The sequence below is a fragment of the Perca fluviatilis genome, chromosome 4, assembly GCF_010015445.1.
Source record: "Perca fluviatilis chromosome 4, GENO_Pfluv_1.0, whole genome shotgun sequence".
NCBI lineage: Eukaryota > Metazoa > Chordata > Actinopteri > Perciformes > Percidae > Perca > Perca fluviatilis.
Window position 1 is genome coordinate 25,509,661 of NC_053115.1, and position 20,820 is coordinate 25,530,480.

General features: G+C 39.9%; 1 protein-coding gene and 1 non-coding gene across 2 annotated transcripts in view; one reads left to right on the top strand and one right to left on the bottom strand.

The window, feature by feature from the left end:
- Window positions 1-13,941, top strand: part of tafa3a (TAFA chemokine like family member 3a) — a 118,122-nt gene extending 104,181 nt beyond the window's left edge. Inside the window, exons 3-5 of the mRNA XM_039799057.1 lie at window positions 4,339-4,488; window positions 5,345-5,469; window positions 13,198-13,941. Coding sequence (XP_039654991.1) covers window positions 4,339-4,488; window positions 5,345-5,469; window positions 13,198-13,209 — 287 coding nt within the window. The 3' untranslated portion in view covers window positions 13,210-13,941. The remainder of the gene's footprint in view (window positions 1-4,338; window positions 4,489-5,344; window positions 5,470-13,197) is intronic.
- Window positions 13,942-16,459: 2,518 nt separating this feature from the next.
- Window positions 16,460-16,541, bottom strand: trnas-uga. The gene has a single exon. It is a non-coding gene; the product is annotated as a tRNA-Ser (tRNA).
- Between the last annotated feature and the right edge of the window lie 4,279 nt (window positions 16,542-20,820).

The following is a 20,820-nucleotide window of genomic DNA, read 5'->3' on the forward strand; positions in this document are numbered from 1 at the left end:
CAGTTGGATATAAAACAGGATGTAGGCTCTACAGGATGATTCTTTTTCTTGGAAAGTATCATGTTTTTCCCAAAAGATGTACAGATGTTTAGGCATACTATTATGAAACGGCTTGAAAAATAGTGTTGTTGTGTTTCATATCAGCTGTCACTACAAACCTGTCACTTGTTAAACTCCTCTGTAGAGAGCAGAATGTTGAAATTGATTCTACAAAACCCAGTTTTTTGACGACCTTTTTAACATTCAGTACCGAAGTTTAAAAAATTCTTTCTTCCTACATGGCATGGTTATGATTGTGATTATGGAAAATAAACATTCTGGTTTATGTATGTTTTAAAATTAGGCAACTAAAACAATGGCAAAATGGCAATCATTATTTGCAGGCCTGCTAAGATGCTAAGTTCGGTCTCCCACATAAATCCCAGATGACTTCCCTTATAATTTTACTTTTCGCCTTTACTGTACATAAAAGGCACATTACTTTTGCATTAAACTGCATTTGTGCGTTTTCCATTTAAGTAGCTTTTACATTTCTGTCTGTTTAAGTTCAATCCAGTTTTAAGTTATAGTGGCAAATCATAGCAGAAGTTATCACAGAACACTTTACAGATAGAGTATAGGTCTAGACCACACTCTGTAAGTTACAGAAATCCAACAGTTCCCCCCAAGAAGAAGTAAAACCAGGTACAAACTTTATTTAGATGTAACAGCCAGCAATGGGGGCTTTGCAGCCATTTTGCCAACAGTTTGTCTGTAGTTCTTTTCATCGAATGGGAGTTATGGACACTTTCAAAAATGCTCAATATCTCTGACTTGGAATTACTACAAGGATTCTGTTGCTTGTAATTATAGACAAAAGGATATGACATGAATGAGCATAAATCACATGGTGCAAATGATCCAATATGAATGTAATTCCTAGGGATACTGGGCTAGGATGAGTAGATGTGAATTTAAACTAATGCTGAAATATGAATCTGGGACGAACTTGCAAAGCCAGTCATGCAAGTTCAAGTTATGCCAGGTATTTCTATCAGCCAAATTCTGATCAATTGGTCACTTGCCTGGTTTTTGTCTTACATAACTTTGCAGCTGTGGTGGCTCGACAAGATGAAGGATTTTACACCAAAAAAGGAGAAAGCAGAATGTTGGTAGGCTGTATTTATCATAAAAATAGGTGAGCAATGTATTAGTTCTATGTTTATGCCTCCTATAACACTGATGACCATAACACAAATAGAGAATGTAATATGTGTCACCAAATAAGAAATGTAGACCAATTATATATTCTTTAATAAAAAATACAGAGATGCAGGTTTCATGTTTTATCACCCAGTCCTAATCCCAATTAGTTAGTGCTAGGAGACAACCTCTAAAAGAAATGCTTTATATTTGCTCTACTGATACCTTTATCAGTCAGGGATCGATGAATATGATTGTGAGTGTGTGTGCTCTGCTTCAAAGTGGTATTGATTGGCTGAAGGGTTGGGCCTTATGCCAGCTCTCATTAGTGATCTCTGTCCTTTCACCTTTCTGCTGACGTGGGTGCCTGGTGATTCTAACTGATGACAGTCTAAGTGCTTTATTAGAAGTGTATTGATCACAGGTGTTGTGAGCCATTTACACACACGGAGCTTATGGAGAAAACAGGCAGCCTCTCTCCTACATGTGTGTTACACCTAACGCCTCTCACACTCCGCTGCGCCTATTGATGCCATATGAAGAGCATGGTTACTGTGAACAGGGTGACCCTGGTGGTTAGACAGACCATTATACAACCAGGGAATCAGAGGGTCAATGGACATCAAAACGTTGGCAAAGTGTCCTTGAGCAAAACATTGGCCTCTTTACTCTTGCCCCCAGCTGCAGCTCTGAAATGTATGCACTCATGTATGTTTGACTGAAAGGACATGAGAAAGAAATAGCAGTAATATACACACATCTGGTTGTGTGAAACATTCCCAAAGGCTTTTCTAAATAATACATGGATGTTAAATGATTCATAAAAGATGTTCTAAATGTTTCTCCATTTTAAATGTTTTTTTTTATACCTTTTTAATTTTCCTTTTTTTTCCCAAACAAAGAACCATCCAGAACCCTTTAGTAGCCAGAGTCATTAACTTATAACATACAACGTTAACATAAGAAGTTCAAAAACTATGCAATAAAAAAAATGCAAAACAAATAAAATCTAATTGTACATCACCTTTTCCACATTGTCTTTTTCTTCAATATATTCTTAAAGAAATTGTTCAACATTTTGGAAAATACAGGGAAACTAGCATGGCTCTGTCCAAAGGTATAAAAAAAAAAATCCACCTACCAGCTCCAATAAAGCTCAATAATTAAAACATATTAGTCTTTGCAAAAATGATAAGTTGTGGTTTTACACTGAGTTATGCTAAGCTAACGTCTCCTGACTGTAGCTTCAATGGAGTGGTATCAATCTGCTCATGTAACACTCATTGCATAAAAAGCTAATAAGTTCCCAAAATGTCATATATTTCAATCATGCTTAATTGAGCCAAGAGTGTGTGCTTTGTATAATTTTGTAAATTAATATTTCTTATATCTTTATTACTTCAGTTTAGTTAAGTTCTTTCCCTAGTTTTTTAATACACTTTCTGTGCTCTATTGTCTCACATACTCAGTATCCCGTAACAACAGTAGTCAGACAGTTCATGGTTGTTTCTTCTCCTGTGGATCGTTACCAGCTTGGGCTGACCACAGCGCCCTGCTCTCTGAACTCTCATCCTGTCCACACTGCATGCTGGTATTGGGTCTAGCCTTGGAGTCAGTGACCCTCGCCAGCAGCTCCGGTTTTAATCAGCAGCTCTCTCCACACGGGCAGCCCCAAACAGCCGCTTCCTGCACCTTAATGAGTCGAGAGTCCCAGGCCAGACCTAGCCGCAGCTCGCACTGTAGCTTTCTCTCCTCCTTTTCACAGCAAAAACCACATCCAATGAAGCACGTTTGTTGTGCGAGACTAGCAGACAAGGTTGAGAACATTTTAAAGGTTTTTGTGTGACATCTGTCCCTTGACACTTTCTTTTTTTTTGGACAACTAATTCAATTATATTGTAGGAGATGTATAGAAATATTATCTTATTATGTATTGCAGTCTTGATTTGTGATTTGTGATGCTGACCAGTTATGATTAGTGAGCACTTTCTTGACACTGACAGCTAACACGCTATTTGTTTTCCCAAATAATCAGGTGATTTACAATGATTGTCTTTGCTCGTTGCACCTTTTGTGATTACCTATTGTCCATGCGCATCTGTCTCTTAAACAAAGTTTGAATATTCTATCCAAGCTATCCCAACTTTTGAAATTAACTTTGATCGGGGGGCGTGCTGGTGGCTTAACAATAATCACATCAAGGGCATGGAGCCTGACCTGTTTTTGCATCAGTAAGTTTCTGCTCGGTGAAAAGCACTCAATCGGCAATTGTTGTCTTGCCTTTTGTGGGAATGTGAATAGCACCTTATTGATTGGAAGCAAAATGTTTTTAATGTTGTAGATGAGATTTCAGGATTGGTAGCTAATGGGAAGATGGAAGCTCACTGCAATCTATTTTCTAGTCAAGTTCTAAATTGAAAATCTTTACAGGCATAATTAAAGCTTATCTGAAAGGAATGTCAAAACTTTTCAAATGCTTTTTTTTTTTTTTTTGTTACGTGTAAATAGACAAACTCAGAATGGTGATGAGCCAATGCAGAAAAGTAATGAATATAAAATAGAGAGCAGTATTGATGTTTGATTTAACTTAGGCAGTGAAAACAGTGTCCTTGTAATTGATATTGTAATGTTCTTACACATAAATAAGCAGTTTAGTGATGTTAATAAAGTCATTTTCTAGAAGTAGGTGCGTTTTTGATGTTGCATTTTGAAATTCTCTTTTCGTCCTCTGGTTGGGGTGCAGGGTCAGTGGATTAAGTATGTTGCTCAAGGATACATGGACAGGTGGGGCTGCTCCACCTGGGGGATGTCCTGGATTTCAAGTAGCCATTGTGTTTGGATGTTTGAAACAAGACTGTGCTGAGACAAACGCCCTCAGCCAGACTAGCTGTTTCCCCGTACAGACATGAGAGTGGTATCAATCTTCTCATCTAACTTGCAGCTGGACAAGCCTTATCAAACAATCAAAAAGCCCAAAGCATTTAACACCTGTTTACATAAAAGAAAAGACACAACCCATATTTACAAGCATACATATAATGCATATAATGTTCTATTACTGTATTTGTTGCTCTAATGCTTTGGTTACAAGATGGAATTACTGTAGCAGAGGGCCGTCCCATGTATTCTAACCATTGTGTTTGTTTGTGCTTCCAGTTCATGTAAAAGCGGGAACCTGTGAGGTAATTGCCGCACACCGATGCTGCAACAAGAACAAGATCGAAGAGAGATCCCAGACTGTCAAGTGCTCCTGCTTCCCTGGACAGGTGGCGGGAACAACAAGAGCGGCTCCATCTTGTGTAGACGGTATGCCAAGCTTCTTATTATAGTTTGGGAAAGGATTTGAGACTGACTTCTGAATAGGATACAAAAAAAAAAGGCGGAATGGTGCAAACACTGTCACACCTGTCACTGTGCCTCTGGTGCTTTTTTAACTGATTATTTGGGAATGAGAGGTTTATTGTCTGAAAGAAGACAAAAAAAAGAGTGTTGAAATTTCCGTGATCCTGCTGCTGTGTCTTGAAGGCTTTATAATCCTCAAAATCAAATCGCCCACCAGTTCATTCAATCACCCCTTTGTCTGTTGTCGAGGCCATATCAGACCCTGTGTTCAGCCGAGTAGACAGAAGGCCAGGTCATTTAATATCATGTCAAAAGTAGCCTCAGTTACAGGTGAATCGATCCTCATCTCCTCTTTTAACTTTAATGGCTGTGACAGGGACTTCCTAGATTTTGACAGTTCTCTTTTCACTTTAGAAATGTCAGGGGAAGCTGTTTCTCCCCTGTAAGCTTCCTCGGAGCAACTTAAGAACTTGATGCGTTAACCTCTGCTGCACTTTGTATTACCATCCCTCCTACATACTAACATTCACCCTCCTCACAATGCACGCACCTGCTCACAACACTCACTGGCTTGACATTGACCAACGCCCTGTAATTCCAACCTGAAAACACATCAGGGCAAGACTGACGGGGCTCCTCTTTCAGCCATAGATCAAAAGACACTCTCTTCAATCACTGTGATTTGTATAGACACCAAAGGCGCTTGTTTTTGCTTCAACGCAGGGCAGAACCTTGCTTCGCTTTCAAACAACATATTGCTAATTGCCTCCAGTACCTACATTTTTTCTTTACTATTTTCTTCCTTTTATTTTCCTCACAGCATCCATAGTTGCACAGAAGTGGTGGTGCCAGATGCATCCCTGCATGGATGGGGAAGAGTGTAAAGTGCTGCCAGATCTCAAAGGCTGGAGCTGCAGTACAGGAAACAAAGTTAAGACAACCAAGGTGGGTTACATTCACAAACATTCACTATTTGAAGGTAGATGCTAGCTATTCTCAAATTATGATGCGTTAAAGTCTGGCCATGGCCTTGGATAATAGTTGTAAAAATACAGTATATGCCCCGAGAATAATTAAGAAGGGCTAGATAAGTGTTTGAAAAAGAAGGAAACAAGAGGGTACTGTAGGGGGATTTATTTTTATCAACTTCAGATGAGAGATGAAGCAGAGCAGGCAGAGTGGGAGGCAGCAGGAGAGGAAGATGTGACTCACAGGGGAGGGTCAATTAAGTGTTTTCTTAAAGCGATCAGCTTGCAACAATGGGAAGGGGTGAGTTTAGTTCAGCTATCTACTTAGCTACATCTTACAATTTGTTGTGGTAGTCTAAGAACAGTCAGTTTATTGTATTTTTACTTAAGTTGTTAATTCGGTAGAGCCAAGTAGATCGGGTTGTCAGCAATCAGGGAGCTCCACAGCTAATTGTGCACAGTTGGGAAGAGAACAGGCAACACAGGGGGATAGAGCAGGATGTTCTGATGAGGCTACTCCCAAACCAAAATCAAGACATCCACTCCCATGCAATACCAGAGTATCATTTAAAAAATGCAGGTTGCAGTTGGTCTGTGGTGTGAAAGCAAACAGACAAACCACAGGATTTTGTGATAGCAGATATATGATTTTAGCATGGTTTGAAAAACTGCCCATCATGTGCTGTTTAAAGAGACATGAGAAAACTCAGTGTGTCATCACGTCAGGTGTGTCGAGCTTGCCTCCTACTATTTTAGTTGTTCTTCAATAAACAGTGAGTGAAACATCTGATACATAGCAACCACACAGTGACTATCCCGCCGTAATAATATACAATATCTAATATAATGTATACTGTACAAGCTTTTATAAATATATTCCATTATGAAATTTATGAAGATTGTTTTGTCAAGCTGGTAATTTCAGACTGACAAACATGGGCAATTAAATTGCAATTTCACAAATTTGATTGAAAAGTGATAGGCACTCAAAAATATACTGTAGTTTGATGGCTTTTCTATGACGCCAATGCTCTCCTGAATAATCATTAATCATTTTCAGCGTTTTCATCATAAGCTGAATCTGCGCTTGTATTAACACAGAGCCTAACTACAAAACAGAATATTTAGTGTCAAAATGATTTATGAATATACATGATGTGTCACTTTAATATATGCAACAAGACATTTGTCTTGTTTCTGCATGGTCCTACTGTATAATTTCACAAAAATCTGAATTGCAGGGTTGATAGAACATTGATTCACTTGAACTCAACTTTATTATCACATACATATGTATAGATATCAAATGATTAGACGGATATAACATCATGAACATGGCAGCTTTAGGCAAACTAAGCACAGCACATAATATGACCTTCATATCCAACACATTCTCACTCCCAACTCGTCGAATACGGCCACTTGGTCAGGACGTCACTTCTGAACGCTCTGGGTACCCCTTTGGAGTCCTGTGTATTTAAACAAAACTACATCCAGACTCGTCACATACTGACGCTTTCACATTGGCGTCACTTGTCAACGCACTGGGTACCCGCCTCAAACTGTGACGCTTCACTCTGGTTGAACACAGGAACCAGTGGTTAGCATTGTGAATTCAAACAAAACCTTAGTTAGGGATAGGAGAAATTGCGGATGGGGTCAAAAGAAGTAAGTTTGTAACGTAACTAAAGTGACACACGGGACACGAACAGGGAAAGAACCCCGGCCTCCTGGGTGAAAGTCCTGTGTGGTTTGAACCATCCACCAGCCCAACCTACCACGGAGTGTAAGTCTTTAATAATGCCACCTACCTTTGTCGCTCTTCATACTACGCAACTTAAAGTGCCACGGTAGAGCAGTTGTTAAGACAGCCCAGTGCTTCTATACAGACGGTAAATAGTGCGTTGTGTGTCCGTATCAGACACTGAGGGCCACTGACCAAGCTGCCATATTTGATGAGTTGGGAATGAGAACACGTTGCCGTATCATCAACCACTGCACAGCGAGGAGTTAAATACTCACTAGTCTCGCTTTGCCAGACCTTCCTCCACCGCTCTGCGGAGGAGGGTCTGGCAAGTCCATACAGCATTCCGGGATGGGAGAAAAACGTGCTCTGGTTCATTGGTATTTCTTTAAACCAATCACAATTGTCATGGGCGGCGCTAAGCTCTGCACAGAGCCACTGCAAAATAGCCTCGGGAAGGAACTTGTTTTGGTGGAACATGTACGTTCAAAAGTTGTTTTAGGCGTGCATGAAAAAACTCAGATTGGACAGATAGTCTAGCTAGCTGTCTCAATTTACCCTGCAGAGATCTGTTGAGCAGTTAACCATAGTCCTCATAAATCCACCGGAGTCGGCATCCAGCAGAATTTCCTGTGGCACAGGAGCAATCCCGGAAGTGGAACGTCGAGGATAAATACTCACAGACAGCCACAGGTTACCGTCACTGTGACTCCTGACTATTCACCAGAAGAAGCAGCAATCAGGACCACTGTTGAACTTATGTTGCATAATGCACGATTCGAGGGTGACGCCGTGTAACGCTAATACTATAAATATAACGTGATAATCAATCACACAATCAAAAAGTTAAAGCTATAGTGCATAGTTTCTGCCGCCCCCATGAGGAATTCTAAGTAATGATACCAAAACCAAATGATACCAAATGATAACAAAACCTGTCGTGTCCACATGATACAAGCCTTCAACAATCTTCTGAACATAGCCATACTGAGAAATCCAGAGAGAGTTGTGTGGAGCTAAAAGTCTTAAGTAGCTTTGTAGCAACTCATTTGCCAATGGCTTGAATGTAATGGACGTTCATTAATTGTTCATTGTTAATTCTCAGTTGGTGGTTTAGAGGAGAAATGAGATATGGATGCATACAGCACATGAAAACTGAACAAAGGGAAAATAAATTATCACCTCTGTAATAAACAGTGTGATTGTTAAACAGGCGAGTTCATCTGTAAAAATTGGGAAGCGCAGCCTCTGGGGAACTGAGCAGAGATCCAGCAAATGTCTCCATCTCCTGTCATGTCTCAAGTCAGAGCAGGCTTGCATACGCCTTCAAAAGGGTCAGCGAGAAGCAAAACAAAGGCGGGAGAAAGATAAACGAACAACAACAAAAATCCCTCCAGGAAGCCAAATCATCGAGTGGGATGTGCTGAGCAGGGCAGGAGGGCTCCAGCTGTAGCACTTCCAGAGATTAATACAGGTTATCTGGACGTGTGTTTTGGGTTTCAGGGTGTGGTAGACCTGAAGTGGATGGTAGGTGAGGAGAGAGAGAGAGAGAGAGGGGGGGGGGGCACTGGGCCCTGAGCCATCCATCACGCCTGAGTGTTTGACTCACCAAATGCCTGTAGTTGAGCTGCATCTTCCATTATTCATGTCTACAGGAGGCCAGGACGCAGCGCAGAGCTTTTTATTTTAGCCGGGTTAATAATTCATGCCCTCTCACACAGCCACGGGAAAGCAGAAACAGAGGCACAGACAAGCAGGGGTCCAGGTGGCTAGTAGAACCCGTCAGAACCTCGACTCTTTTTTTGATTTGGGAGTCAGCGGGGGCCGCTCCATGCTCATGGCCCTACCTGACTCCCACAGAGAGCCAGCAAGAGACGGGCTGTGTATGCTAGAGGGAAACCTCTGCCCGGGCGCCCTGGACGGTTAACATCATTCTGAGGAATAAATGGAGGGCTCTGCTAAGGATCCAGCTCAGGTTCACAAGTGAAGTGACAGTTTCTTTTGAGAAAATTGATTCCGGTTTCTATCAAAATTACTTGAAAAATCAAACCTATCCTGCACCGTATCCACTTTGGAATCGTAGATTAAGTACATTTTTGGTTGATTAAAGACACATTTTTCAGTCAAAGCAAGTCTCAAGGAAAAGCAAACTGCAAGTCAGTTACAAGCTTTTAGGTCTGTAAATGCTGACTATATGAACGATCTGGCATCTAAACGTTGAAAGGCCTGTATACCATTCTAGGTGTGTGGCTACTCAAACCCTGCCCGTAGCCAGATGAAAAATCAACTTCTAAAGGTTTATGGTTTAAAGTATTTAGTAGATTTAGTCCAACAAGTCTTAAGTCTTCATTTTGGTGACCTAAAGTTGTACTAATTAAAAAGTAATGGATCAAATTACTACATGTATGTGAAAGGGTAGTTTATACAGTAGTGACAATAACATACTTTAAAATTAAGCAACTGTTTGCCAACATGTTTGCCACAACAATTTTACAAGGCAATAATAACATGTGTTTATGAATAATATAGGTGAAATGTATTCCTCAGTTGCTGTACATGCCTCATATAGTACTATAAATTATTTCTTCTTTGATGTCCAGCGGTGGCATTGTTGATAAAAAATGATGGTGTCGTTTCACCTCATGATGAAGTCGCATCAATAAATCAGACATCTTAACACCCCACAGGCCCCTGCTCGGACCACTCCAGTTGTTCGCTCTTTCTCTGCATGTCCGGGAGCAGCTAGTTTTATAGTCCTGCTGGTAATGTCAGGAATTATAACCCTGGCAGCTCCTGCTTTTCACTTCCTATCAATCAGAGGACAGAAGGCAAAAGAACCACAGAGCCTTTCTGCTTGACAGGGACTCTGATGCTTGTTCACAATGTGTTGAGGGTTGGTGATGGATAGCTGTCTAAGGTGGATCTATTTTCGAGACATATGTAATGGACATTGCCTTACATTTACTGAACCAAAATCGTGTAAAAGATGATGTACTAGCCTTTATACAAGCTGTATCATGACTTGCAGCTTGGAATGTAGTAATTGAACTGTACCATTGTGTGTTTTTGTTCCCTATACTGGGGAGACTTGTGCAAATGTGCAATACATCTGGGAGCACAGTGTGCCTGTATGTAGCTCCTGATTGACAAAGTCATCTCCTGGACTGTTGACTGACCTCCAGATGCTTTATCTAAGTTAATGACAGCTCATAGGCACGGTTGAGCGGTGAGATTATGATGAGACTAGATTATGATATAACAATCTGAAGCACTAGTTATATTATTAAGGCAGTATGACTTTATGGAAAATGATAAATAGTGCAACCACTGGAGAATGCATTAAAAAATGTCCACAGCCGGTGCTGCAGTGCATCCTACCGTAATTTTACAACACAATGATAGTCGGGTCTAAATTCAGGTATGATTAACACAATCACGACTTTGTTGGTTTGGTACAAAATATTCACATTCTTAGTGTCACTTTGAGGCAGTAACTCCACGGATTTAAGCCACTCTGCAGTGCAATGCTGTCCAAACCAACCAGTGGGAGGCGCTAGTGCAATGACGACGCAATCCCTCACTGGCTTCCCATCCACAAACATACATATATACATTAGTATGCATTAGTACATGCAACCTAGCTGGGAGGCACTGCTGCCATGACACCTCAACTCTGGTCTTGTTGGGAGTGTTTTACCCCTCTGCCACCCAAGAGCCTTATGCCATATGCCTCGATACAACAGCATTAAATGCAGCGCATGGCTGACTCTTCTGTTGTTTGAAATCACTGTAAAATAAGATGGCAAAATTCACATGTATGTGAAGAATTTATTTGCAGATCCTATAAAAGCTGTACTCCCGGTGTACTCTTTAAACCAACTTCAATCAACTAATAGAGATCTCTTGAGGTATTTAGCTGGATTAAGTTGTGCAGATATTTTAAGACAAATCAGTGCTTGTGGTTTTAATCTGCTAAAATATGTCAAATATTTCACTCAAAACAAGCTAATGTCAGTGAAGTTGAATCAAGCCATGTGTTAAATTCTAGTCCTCTGTCCTGTGTTGTCAGTAAGTAACAGTGTGTGAATAAACGGATTTTTAGAGTTAAAAGGCTGAAAGGCAGTGTGAGACGTTTGTTCGATGGATAGCCTTTAAAGAGGAACTAAATCACTCTATTGATGATTGATTTGTTTTTGAAAGGTACATTAAGACATTGCTGGAGGCTGACACTTAATGCAATTTACGAATTTAGAGCAACATCACAACCTGAATAATATACTTCAATAAAATACCAAAAGAATTAGACAAGACCACTTCATTCAAAGCTTGAAAATTCAGAGATGCTTAGTTTTTTATCGCATTATCTAGATAATAGTAGATGAGTATTGGACACACACACATGCACATTAACATGTGTGTTTTAGTAGCTCTCCATCAAAGTTAGGCTCTTAGATTGTTTGTCAATGGGACTTTGCACCTACAGCTGACCAGTCAATTATGGTCTTTCATTCTGAAGCAGCTTAAGCATCAAACCCTGAGGAGCTGCCTTGTGTTCTCCTGATTCCCCTTTGTGTGTTTACTCACCGATAACCCTCACAGTGACAAACCACAACACCACGACATATTAATTGCTTTTAAAAGGCTTCCCTTTGCTTCACTTATTTGGTTCCTACTGCCATATACATTGTTTTGTTAATGTCTAAACTCGTTTATCCCGTCCACTTCTTTCTTATGACATTCCCTTTGAAAGCTGCTCCTGCATTTACAATAGTGTTCATATTTGTATATCTTAGTACTTTTTCCTTCTATAATGAGACGGTGCAGGACATGTGTAAACTAGAAAGTGTATAGAAGTATAGAAAGTGTTGATAATTGTATAACAATTATCAACTAGCAGAAATATCAGAAATCCATCACTAAAAACCATTTGTTTCTGATAATGTTGCGACCAAATAACGCAATTTGACTTATAATGCATAAATCTTTGTCGACAGCCAGTTGCTGCAACAACAGTAGCAAGACAAAATAATTTTCATATGCTCTCTTACATCGTGATTCCTGAGCAGTGTCAGATGGAAGTGAGAATTAAATTGTGGCTCCCCAAACAGCAAGCACTGTGTTTTCAGCTGCAGCTCTAAGCAGCAGAGAACTCTCACTGCCACTAAATATTAGAACCGTATCGCTCGGATTGATTGTGTGTGGTAAACCCCTCGCTGGTTCAACTGGTGAGACCCCGCCAACTGCTAATTGAATGACAGTAATGTGCAAATATTCACACAGGAACACCTGTTTGTGTTTGTGTGTGTGTGTGTGTCAAAAAGTTAGTTGTGTTCTACTTTTAAAGGGCAAACCTACAAGGAACAACACTCACCTCCCAGAGTATTTTTAGAGTTCTGCTTAAAGTGAGAGTAGTACATACTGCATCTTTCAATCTTTAATATATTCACGAAAACGTCTGAGAATACTTATGGCAGCAGTATGCCATCATGAATAGTAATATTCCTCCTGTTTGCATGGAAATCATCGAGCATGATGTTCTATGCATTACGTCTGACTTCTAGCTCCTCACCGTCTTGTTATATTAGTCGTGTAACGCCACAGATGTTTGAATTATAAACGTGCCAGCTGGGAATGTACACACCTTCAACCTGTCACAATTTTGACAGATGGGCAGTTGCAAGATGTGCAGACCCAAAACAAGAGTTTGCTTTAATCAGCCACATTTTAAAGTAGAGCTGGACATCTAAAGATGGCTCAACTGTAATAAGTAAAGTGGGTTTAATTATTCCACTCCTCTCCCAGTGGTTTCTGTCATATTGCATGTCATTTAGCATTGGTTTCGAGAGTGTTACTATTTCTATTTGTCATCATTAATGAGTCCAATCCATTTTCATCTCTTGTATCCATTCAGTCACTGACACAATCTTCCTCTGTTTTTCTTTTCTTTCTCTTTCTTTCTAGGTCACACGATAGTCGTCTGTTTCCAGGATAACCTTGTTTGGTACCAGACGTTTGTTTCTTTGACCAACGCTGCAGGACATTTGGATATCATACGTTTCGAGGATTGGCTGAAACCAGGGACCAACAAGGACAATAATCATGGACATTCCACTGAACGAATGGAGGAAAAGGAACAGGGAGCATCAACAGTAGCTGTATCTGAACTCTATTGCCCACCAAATGTCTCTTTGTATTATAAATGTATTCCTATGGACGCGAAGACTCAACCGTGAAGATATTTATTGACTAAAAGACTGTGGATTACACCAGAAAAAAAATTCACCCTCAAAACAAAACGTGATGTGAAGCTTTTGTGTTATTTTCTTGCCACAAAGAGCCCCAGGGCTCTTGATGCATATCTGTGTTGAAGATCTAGTGAGATCATAAGCATTTTCATTCCTTTTAGCCTTATGGAGCAGAGATACTGTACCTCTTCTCTTTCTTTTTTTTTTGTTGATTTGAATCTACCAAGTGTTTGGCTTTCTTAAGTTTGTTAGGATGTCATGTCTTGTTTTTAAAGACAAAAGACGATGCCGCAACAATAAAACCTAGAAGAAATGTAATGAAGAAGGGTCAACACTGCTTAGTTCAGCCAAAATGTTTTAATGGTATCTGTTGTTTTTAAAGCCTGGTGACTACCATTGATTACAAATGTCAGTATTATCTCAATAAATCTAATTCAATGGATATTGCTGTTCAGGAAAATCTGGGTTTTTGGTGTGTAATGCTTTTTGTAAACCAGGCCACAATGCTGCATAGGCAGGAGCTGTTGAGACTTCAAATTAGCAGGTCAAGCAAATAATTTTGAAAAAAAAAGGAGAGAGCGGAGGAGAGCTCACAGCAAATAAATGTTGGGTTCATGATGGAACTGAAATGTGAAATTCAGCAAATGTAAAAAATAGGCCATGTTCGAAAATACAAAGGGAAAATCTAACAGCACTTTTTCTTAAAATGAGCAGACTTCACAAAAAGCCATCTGAAATCTGGTCCGGGGAGAGACTGATAATTGGCTCTCACTTGAACACAACCTTAATCCTATTTAATGCATTTCCAAAACTAAATGTGGTCGTCATCTGAGCCTGCTTTTATTGTGTTAAGTTAATGCTACCCAACCAATGATTGGTGGTGGTCCGAATGATTTCCAGTAAGGTGTTGTCTGCTAGAAATCCCAAAAGGATTGTTTGTGCGTGTCATTAAAAGCTTGCAGAAAATAAACCTTCAGGCTGGGTAGCATGGAGCAGGAGGGTGGGACTAAGACAGAAATCAAAGCACAATGGAAGAGGATTATTTAGCCCTAGTGGCCATGCTACCCATGCAAATTTGTATAGTCCAAGGGCGAGTGAGATGTCCATCCATTTTGACACATACATACTGTATACTATGGTTACTATGATTACTGAAATCAAAATGCAGCTCCATCAACCTCTCTGTGGTGGCCACACAGGCTAGAGGCAGGCTGCTCTGAGGAGGCAGATGTATTTATATTTTCCCTGCATGTGACATACATGTACCTTAGGGACATGAAACCATGGCATACAGTATAATACAGGAGTCCCTCCTCTGATGTGATAATAAGAGACATTTCTGAAATGTAAATTTTCAAGACAAACATCAGCATACCATCTGTGTGTGAATGATAATCAGAGAGATGTTGTTACTAAGCTTGCATTATTCCACACATTGAAGCAGAGAAAGCTTTAGTCAATTTTAAGGGCGTTTCGACTCCAAACAAACCACTGCTTTATGGGGAATTTTATATTTTGTAAGTCAATTTCCGTCTCTAATTGAAACAGTGCATTCACTGCAGAATGCTATTTATACTAAGCATAATTAGTTAAGCAAAAATGTAGACGGCTCGCTCCAAAAGATCAGACCCGAGGGATTGGCACTGAAGGGGAGGTGGGAGCTGCTATGGTTAGCGATCCAGGTTGCCTCTTGTTTGGTTAGAAATCATTAAATTACAGTAATGACTAATTTCTCATTCCTGCATGCAATTCGCCGGAGACCACCATGGATTTAATAAATAGCTGGCGATGAATTACAAACAGCAAACGGCTAAGGAAAGGCTACGTGATTATACAGCGTAATTCAAAAGTGCATTAATAAAACAATACCGAAACATTGCTAAATCATTTGAGATAAAGGCTATTTGCATAATTCATTAAGATTAATCAGACCAGGCAATCCACCACAGTGCTCCGAGGAACATAGAGGGAAGACATGAATCCAATCCCAAGGAAAATCCCTTTCTATCTACAAACAATAATACAAATCTACCCTTGGATCAGAGAATTAACCTCTGTGCACTTTACAGCCCCTGCAGTGTTAAAACAAAATGATTCAGTCATTCACCTTTATGTGGGCTAATATTCTATTAATAATGAAAGATCTTTTCATACCATAGCTCCTCTGGGTTTTGCTGCTCTGCCATAAAAGACCTTCACAAAAGTTGAATGGAAATATATTATGCTGGGTTTGGAAACCACAATGTGCATCTGACGGCTGGCTGTTGGACAATTCTGTATGCTCCTATTGACTTCGGTGTTTTATTCTCTGAAACACAATGAGTCAGACAGGATGCACATGGGATGAGTTTGGCAGTAGCAAGGGATCACATACTGTAGATAAGTCACCTGTTGTGCAGGCAGAGCCACCTGTAACCAATGCATTCCTCACTCCAGTCATGTTCTCCATCACCATAAGCTCAGGTGTGACGGATATGGATGTTTAAAGGTGAAATAAGGTTATTCACTGACTTGCTGAGTTAGATGGGAAAATGTTTTATTGTGGGAATCACAAATTACTTTGCTAGTTGTGTTTACTTCATTTCAAAGATGTATAGCCACTAACTATGTTGTTTGTTCATTTTTTTGTCTAAGCTAAGAGATCACATCACCACACACCACGACGTTCAGCACTGATTCTGTTTTTAGTAAGTTCATTCATTTCATGCTGGTTCATGCTGTTCAATATAAAACTAGCCTTTACCTACGGTATATGTTTATGTGAAGAAGACACTTTATTTATTCCTCACATACAATCGTACTGTACAATTTAGTGAAATGAATCTCTGCATTTAACCCATCGTATTAGGATGGCCGGACAGGCACAAAGCAGCATCTGGGGGTAAACATAGGATTAAGTGTCTTGGTCGAGGACACTGGACAGGCAGACTCGAGGAAATGATAACCCACTCCACCTCTGACCAGCCACAAAGAAACAACGTCACAAACAGGATTTGAACCTGTGCAGGGAAACCCCATTGGATTTCAAGTCCAAGTCCTTAACATCTCGGCCACTGTGACTTTACAATATTACCTGATCAGCACCCGATGATGGGGGCGAGTTATCACATCAGGATAGTTTATGTAGCTTCTGTGGTCTTAAAATAAGCTTTTAGGCAGGAACTAACGTGCTATGTGTCCCAGCAGAGCTGACAACGGTGCTGTCAGTCACCAGTAAGTAGCGCTCTACTGCTAAAAGCTCCTGATTCATTCAATGATAATGGTGACTCAATAAAGTCACTTCAGTTTGAGGATTTGGTGTTAGATTGGTTCATACATGTACTGAACACCTATAATGCCACTCTCATGTCTGTAGCTTAGCTTAGCACAAAATCTGGAAATGGGGAAACAGACAGTGACTGGCAACGTCCCAGTGATGACAAGACTCCAGTTTCCTGGAAAAAATAGCCTGGTACATTAATCTTTGTTCTTCTCAGTGAAATTAATCATCTCATCCAACTCTTGGCAAGAAAAAAAAGTGACTAAATAAAAAATAAAAATGTCAAACTATTCTTTTACAGCAAGCAATACCGTTTTATGTCTGTGCTGATAATTCTATCAAAGTATTCATCATTTTCCCGTAAATTTTGTTTTCATGGGCATTAAAGTTTTCCACTGTAACTCCTACTAATTAAATTCTTTGAGGTGTGTTAAAGTCTGTGGGTTATTAGCATATAGCTGGTTTCACAGACTAAAGGCTCTGAAGCTGTTGATTAAAGTCCTCCCACACCTTCTCCCTGCAACAAATCCCCTGGTCAGCCATCTGAAATAGAGAATATTACTTAAATGTTTTTTCTAGCTCTGGTCAGTGAATGGCAAGCATCTTATTGGAAGTGGACGATTCAACTCACTAATCCTTTTTTGAATCAAAGGCCAATCTGAGAGCAGAAAAATTCAGTTCAACCCTAATTCAGAGTTGCATTTTTCTATTTGTAGTATTTCTCTCTTTTTTTGGAAGAATTTCTAAATTGAGTGAATATAAACTGAAGAGCACTAACAACCAATTTGTTTGTTTTTTGGCTTATCTAAATCAAACAAGAGAGCAATCTGAGATTGTAGAGACAATTGTTCTTTCTCCCAAAGAAAAAAAGAAACAAATCACAATGCATATTTAGATGTAAATCAGGAAAAAATACGAAATGTGCACACAGGAAACAATGCTCTCAGTTACACAAACACCATCTGCTGCCTTTACCTTGAGAGGATGAATTAGTTTGAGAAAATCTCAGATACACCAGGCAAAATTAGATTTTCTCATTTTATAATGAAAGCTGAAAGGCTGTAATGAAAAAACGCTCAATCTTAAAAAACAGCCAAGATGAACTGAAAAAGTGTGTTATTCTCTCTTTTCAATATCTAGGGTATTTTTCAACCCTAAATTAGATGTTCTAATTCAGTTTTGTTCGGAGTTTGATGTTATTTCTGACTGCTGCTTGTGTTATTCTCATCATCCGTAAGCAGTTTATTTTGAAGTGAGTTGTGCCTCTCTCTGTGTTTGTGTACTGCTGTGACCTGAGGCATAATGGGATTATCCTGCTCAAGGCAAGACGTAGATGCCTTGAATTCTAATATCAAAATATTCCTCGCTGTACCTGACACCTCCTCCTCTCTGTCTTTCTCATGCCTGACTGGACTGAAAGGCGATTAGCCCATGAATCACGATGCAGCCTGCAAGCTGTTACAGCAAGTCATTCACACATCCTGTCGAGGCTTCCTATCCAAAGTTGGCTTTTTTTTCCTTTTCTCTGGGTATTGACAACAGCACATACTGTACCTTCACATGCACCAACAAGTTTTGTGTGAAGTAAGTGTCTAATCATACTGGGTTTCTGCAATCTGCTCAGCAAGTCTGAGGCTGTGCAGTATCCTATGGGCTCGCGTGTCCAAGTACTGTGTTGACAAGACATTAGTGCTGGCCAGTGCATTTGCTCTCGCCCCTCATCAGAGACACTCTCCGCTCCCTCACTGCATTATCACAATGCCCTCGGGTCAGTGAAAAGGCCTGCTGTAATTTGAAAAGGAAATTATCTTTTGTGGAACTTACTCAAACAGACCAAAAGTAGAAGAAGAAGAGGGCGGGGGTTGAGTTGGTGTCTATTAGACAGGGGGGAGTTGATGAAAAGATGAAAAATACTACTTCGTCTCTTGGTAACCTGTGAACAGGTTAATGGAAGTGGGGTTAGCAATTAGCTGGTACAGTATCTATCAGAGGAAGAGGCAGAGAAACACAAAATGACATTGTGATGGATTTCTAACTGCCTTTTTTCCCTCCGTGGCCCCATTTTGTGCCATGTGCATTCATTGATTTACCTAATTTCTTTGACGCCGTAAATATCCACTTCTTTGCTATTATCCGCGTTGCACTACACCAGGAGCAGGCCAGCCCAAGTGCAACGTTTGATGATTGAGGAGGGACTAGAAGAGGACGCTAGTGAAATTAAAGTATCTTCTATCTCTTCTATCTGGTATGGGTCAATGGATCATCTTTCTGCTAAAAGGGATCCTCCATGTTTGTGGTATGCAGAGATGCAGCTCTGTTGCTTGTTTTTTAGCCACTTTGGTCCAGAGTGAACAAATCTCAACAACTTTTTAAGGATTGCTATACAATTTTGTACTGACATTCATGTTCCCCAGAGGATGAATTGTAATAACTCTGTTCCCCTTTTTCATCTTGCACCTTCATTATAAATCATTAATTATGACCAAATACCTGCTAAACTAACGACATTCCCATCAGCATGCTAACACACTAAACTAAGATGGTGACTGTGGTATACATTATATCTCCTAAAAAAGTCTGCAAGTTAGCACGCTGGTGTAAGCATTTAACTGAAATGATAATTATGAAATGGTAACAGTGGGATATTAAATAACTAAATTTGGCAGTACACATTTATGTCGGTTCCACTTTGATAAACAAATGACAAAGCAGTCCCAACATCTCGCAATCACTCAGGTAGAGGTCATGCATCCCTTTAACACAGTATAAGCAAAAGATGAATTCTTTCGTTGTTGTATGCACAACAATTAAAGTGGAGCAGTCATTGGCAATGCAATTCCCCCCTCCCCAACAATGCTCCAAAATGTATTAAAGAAAAGAAAAACATGCAGTGAAAATAAGAATCTAAGACATAGACATAAAACACAAAATAGTGCAGAAAGTGTGAATCCTCGTGCTGATGCCATTTGCGGATAGCTACGAATTTAAAATACAAAGCACAGAAAATCAGATTACCCACACACACTTGATGCTGTTTATTTTTTGAGATGAGAGATTCAATTTAAAGTGAAAAATATGAGGTCCGAGAAAGTTCAAACTTGTTTAAAATGTATAATTTAGTTTGATCTCATTTGAAATTTAGGTTAGTTTTTCACAACGTTGGGACTGACTAAAGTTCACATACCACCCCGCCACAGCCAAATGGAAGTGTACAGGTGGACCTTGGTGATTATTACAAATGATTTATCAATGTAAATAGCTCGAGCTGCTCACTCTCTATTCTGAGCCAAAGAATGATTTAAGATCTGTGGCCCATGAGGTACAGGGGAACCTCCTCCAACAGATGTTCCTAACTAATTATCTATTGTAGCACAGATCCCACAATCCCTCAGTTCCTCTGTTATCTTCCGGTGGGAGCCTGGTCATCCCTGTTTCATATCCTTGGCTGGGTCTCCACTTACCTGGAGCACTCCTCCCCATCTGTGAAGGGAGCTGGAGAGACACAGACTAACCCACCAGCAACATACAGTGCCATACACACACCTTTAGCTGTCATTTTCAAGAGCAAACACCCCTCTATCCTGCTGTTCAGGCTCGACGGGAGAGGAGTTATATAAAGTGCAACAGTCTACAGCTGTTATGTTTAAGTGTGCTTTGCAAAAAAAAAAGAAAAAAAAAGCAGTAGCATAACATACTGGGCTTTGATGAAGCCATGTGGTTATTTATGGAAATGGACCTTTGAACATTTATGCTAGTTAGGCATTTCAAAGCAAACAAGTTATTCATTCAGATTCAATTTATGCATCCAATTCAACAAGTCAAACAAATTCAACAAGAGTGAAAAAGCATGAAACTGAAAGACAGAATTCTACCATTTGTAAGCCATGCAAGTGGATGTGACTTGATTAAAAGGTACTTTTACTGTGGTGTGCAGAGTTAATGCTGTGTGAATCCCTTTTCAAAAGACTTGAGCATCTGAGACTGAAGGAATGAGTTTTCTGCTTACCGTTCTCTAGGATGAGCATGTTGCCACATTTATTCCCGATGAATAATTTAACAAAAGAGCGTTTACGTGGAGAG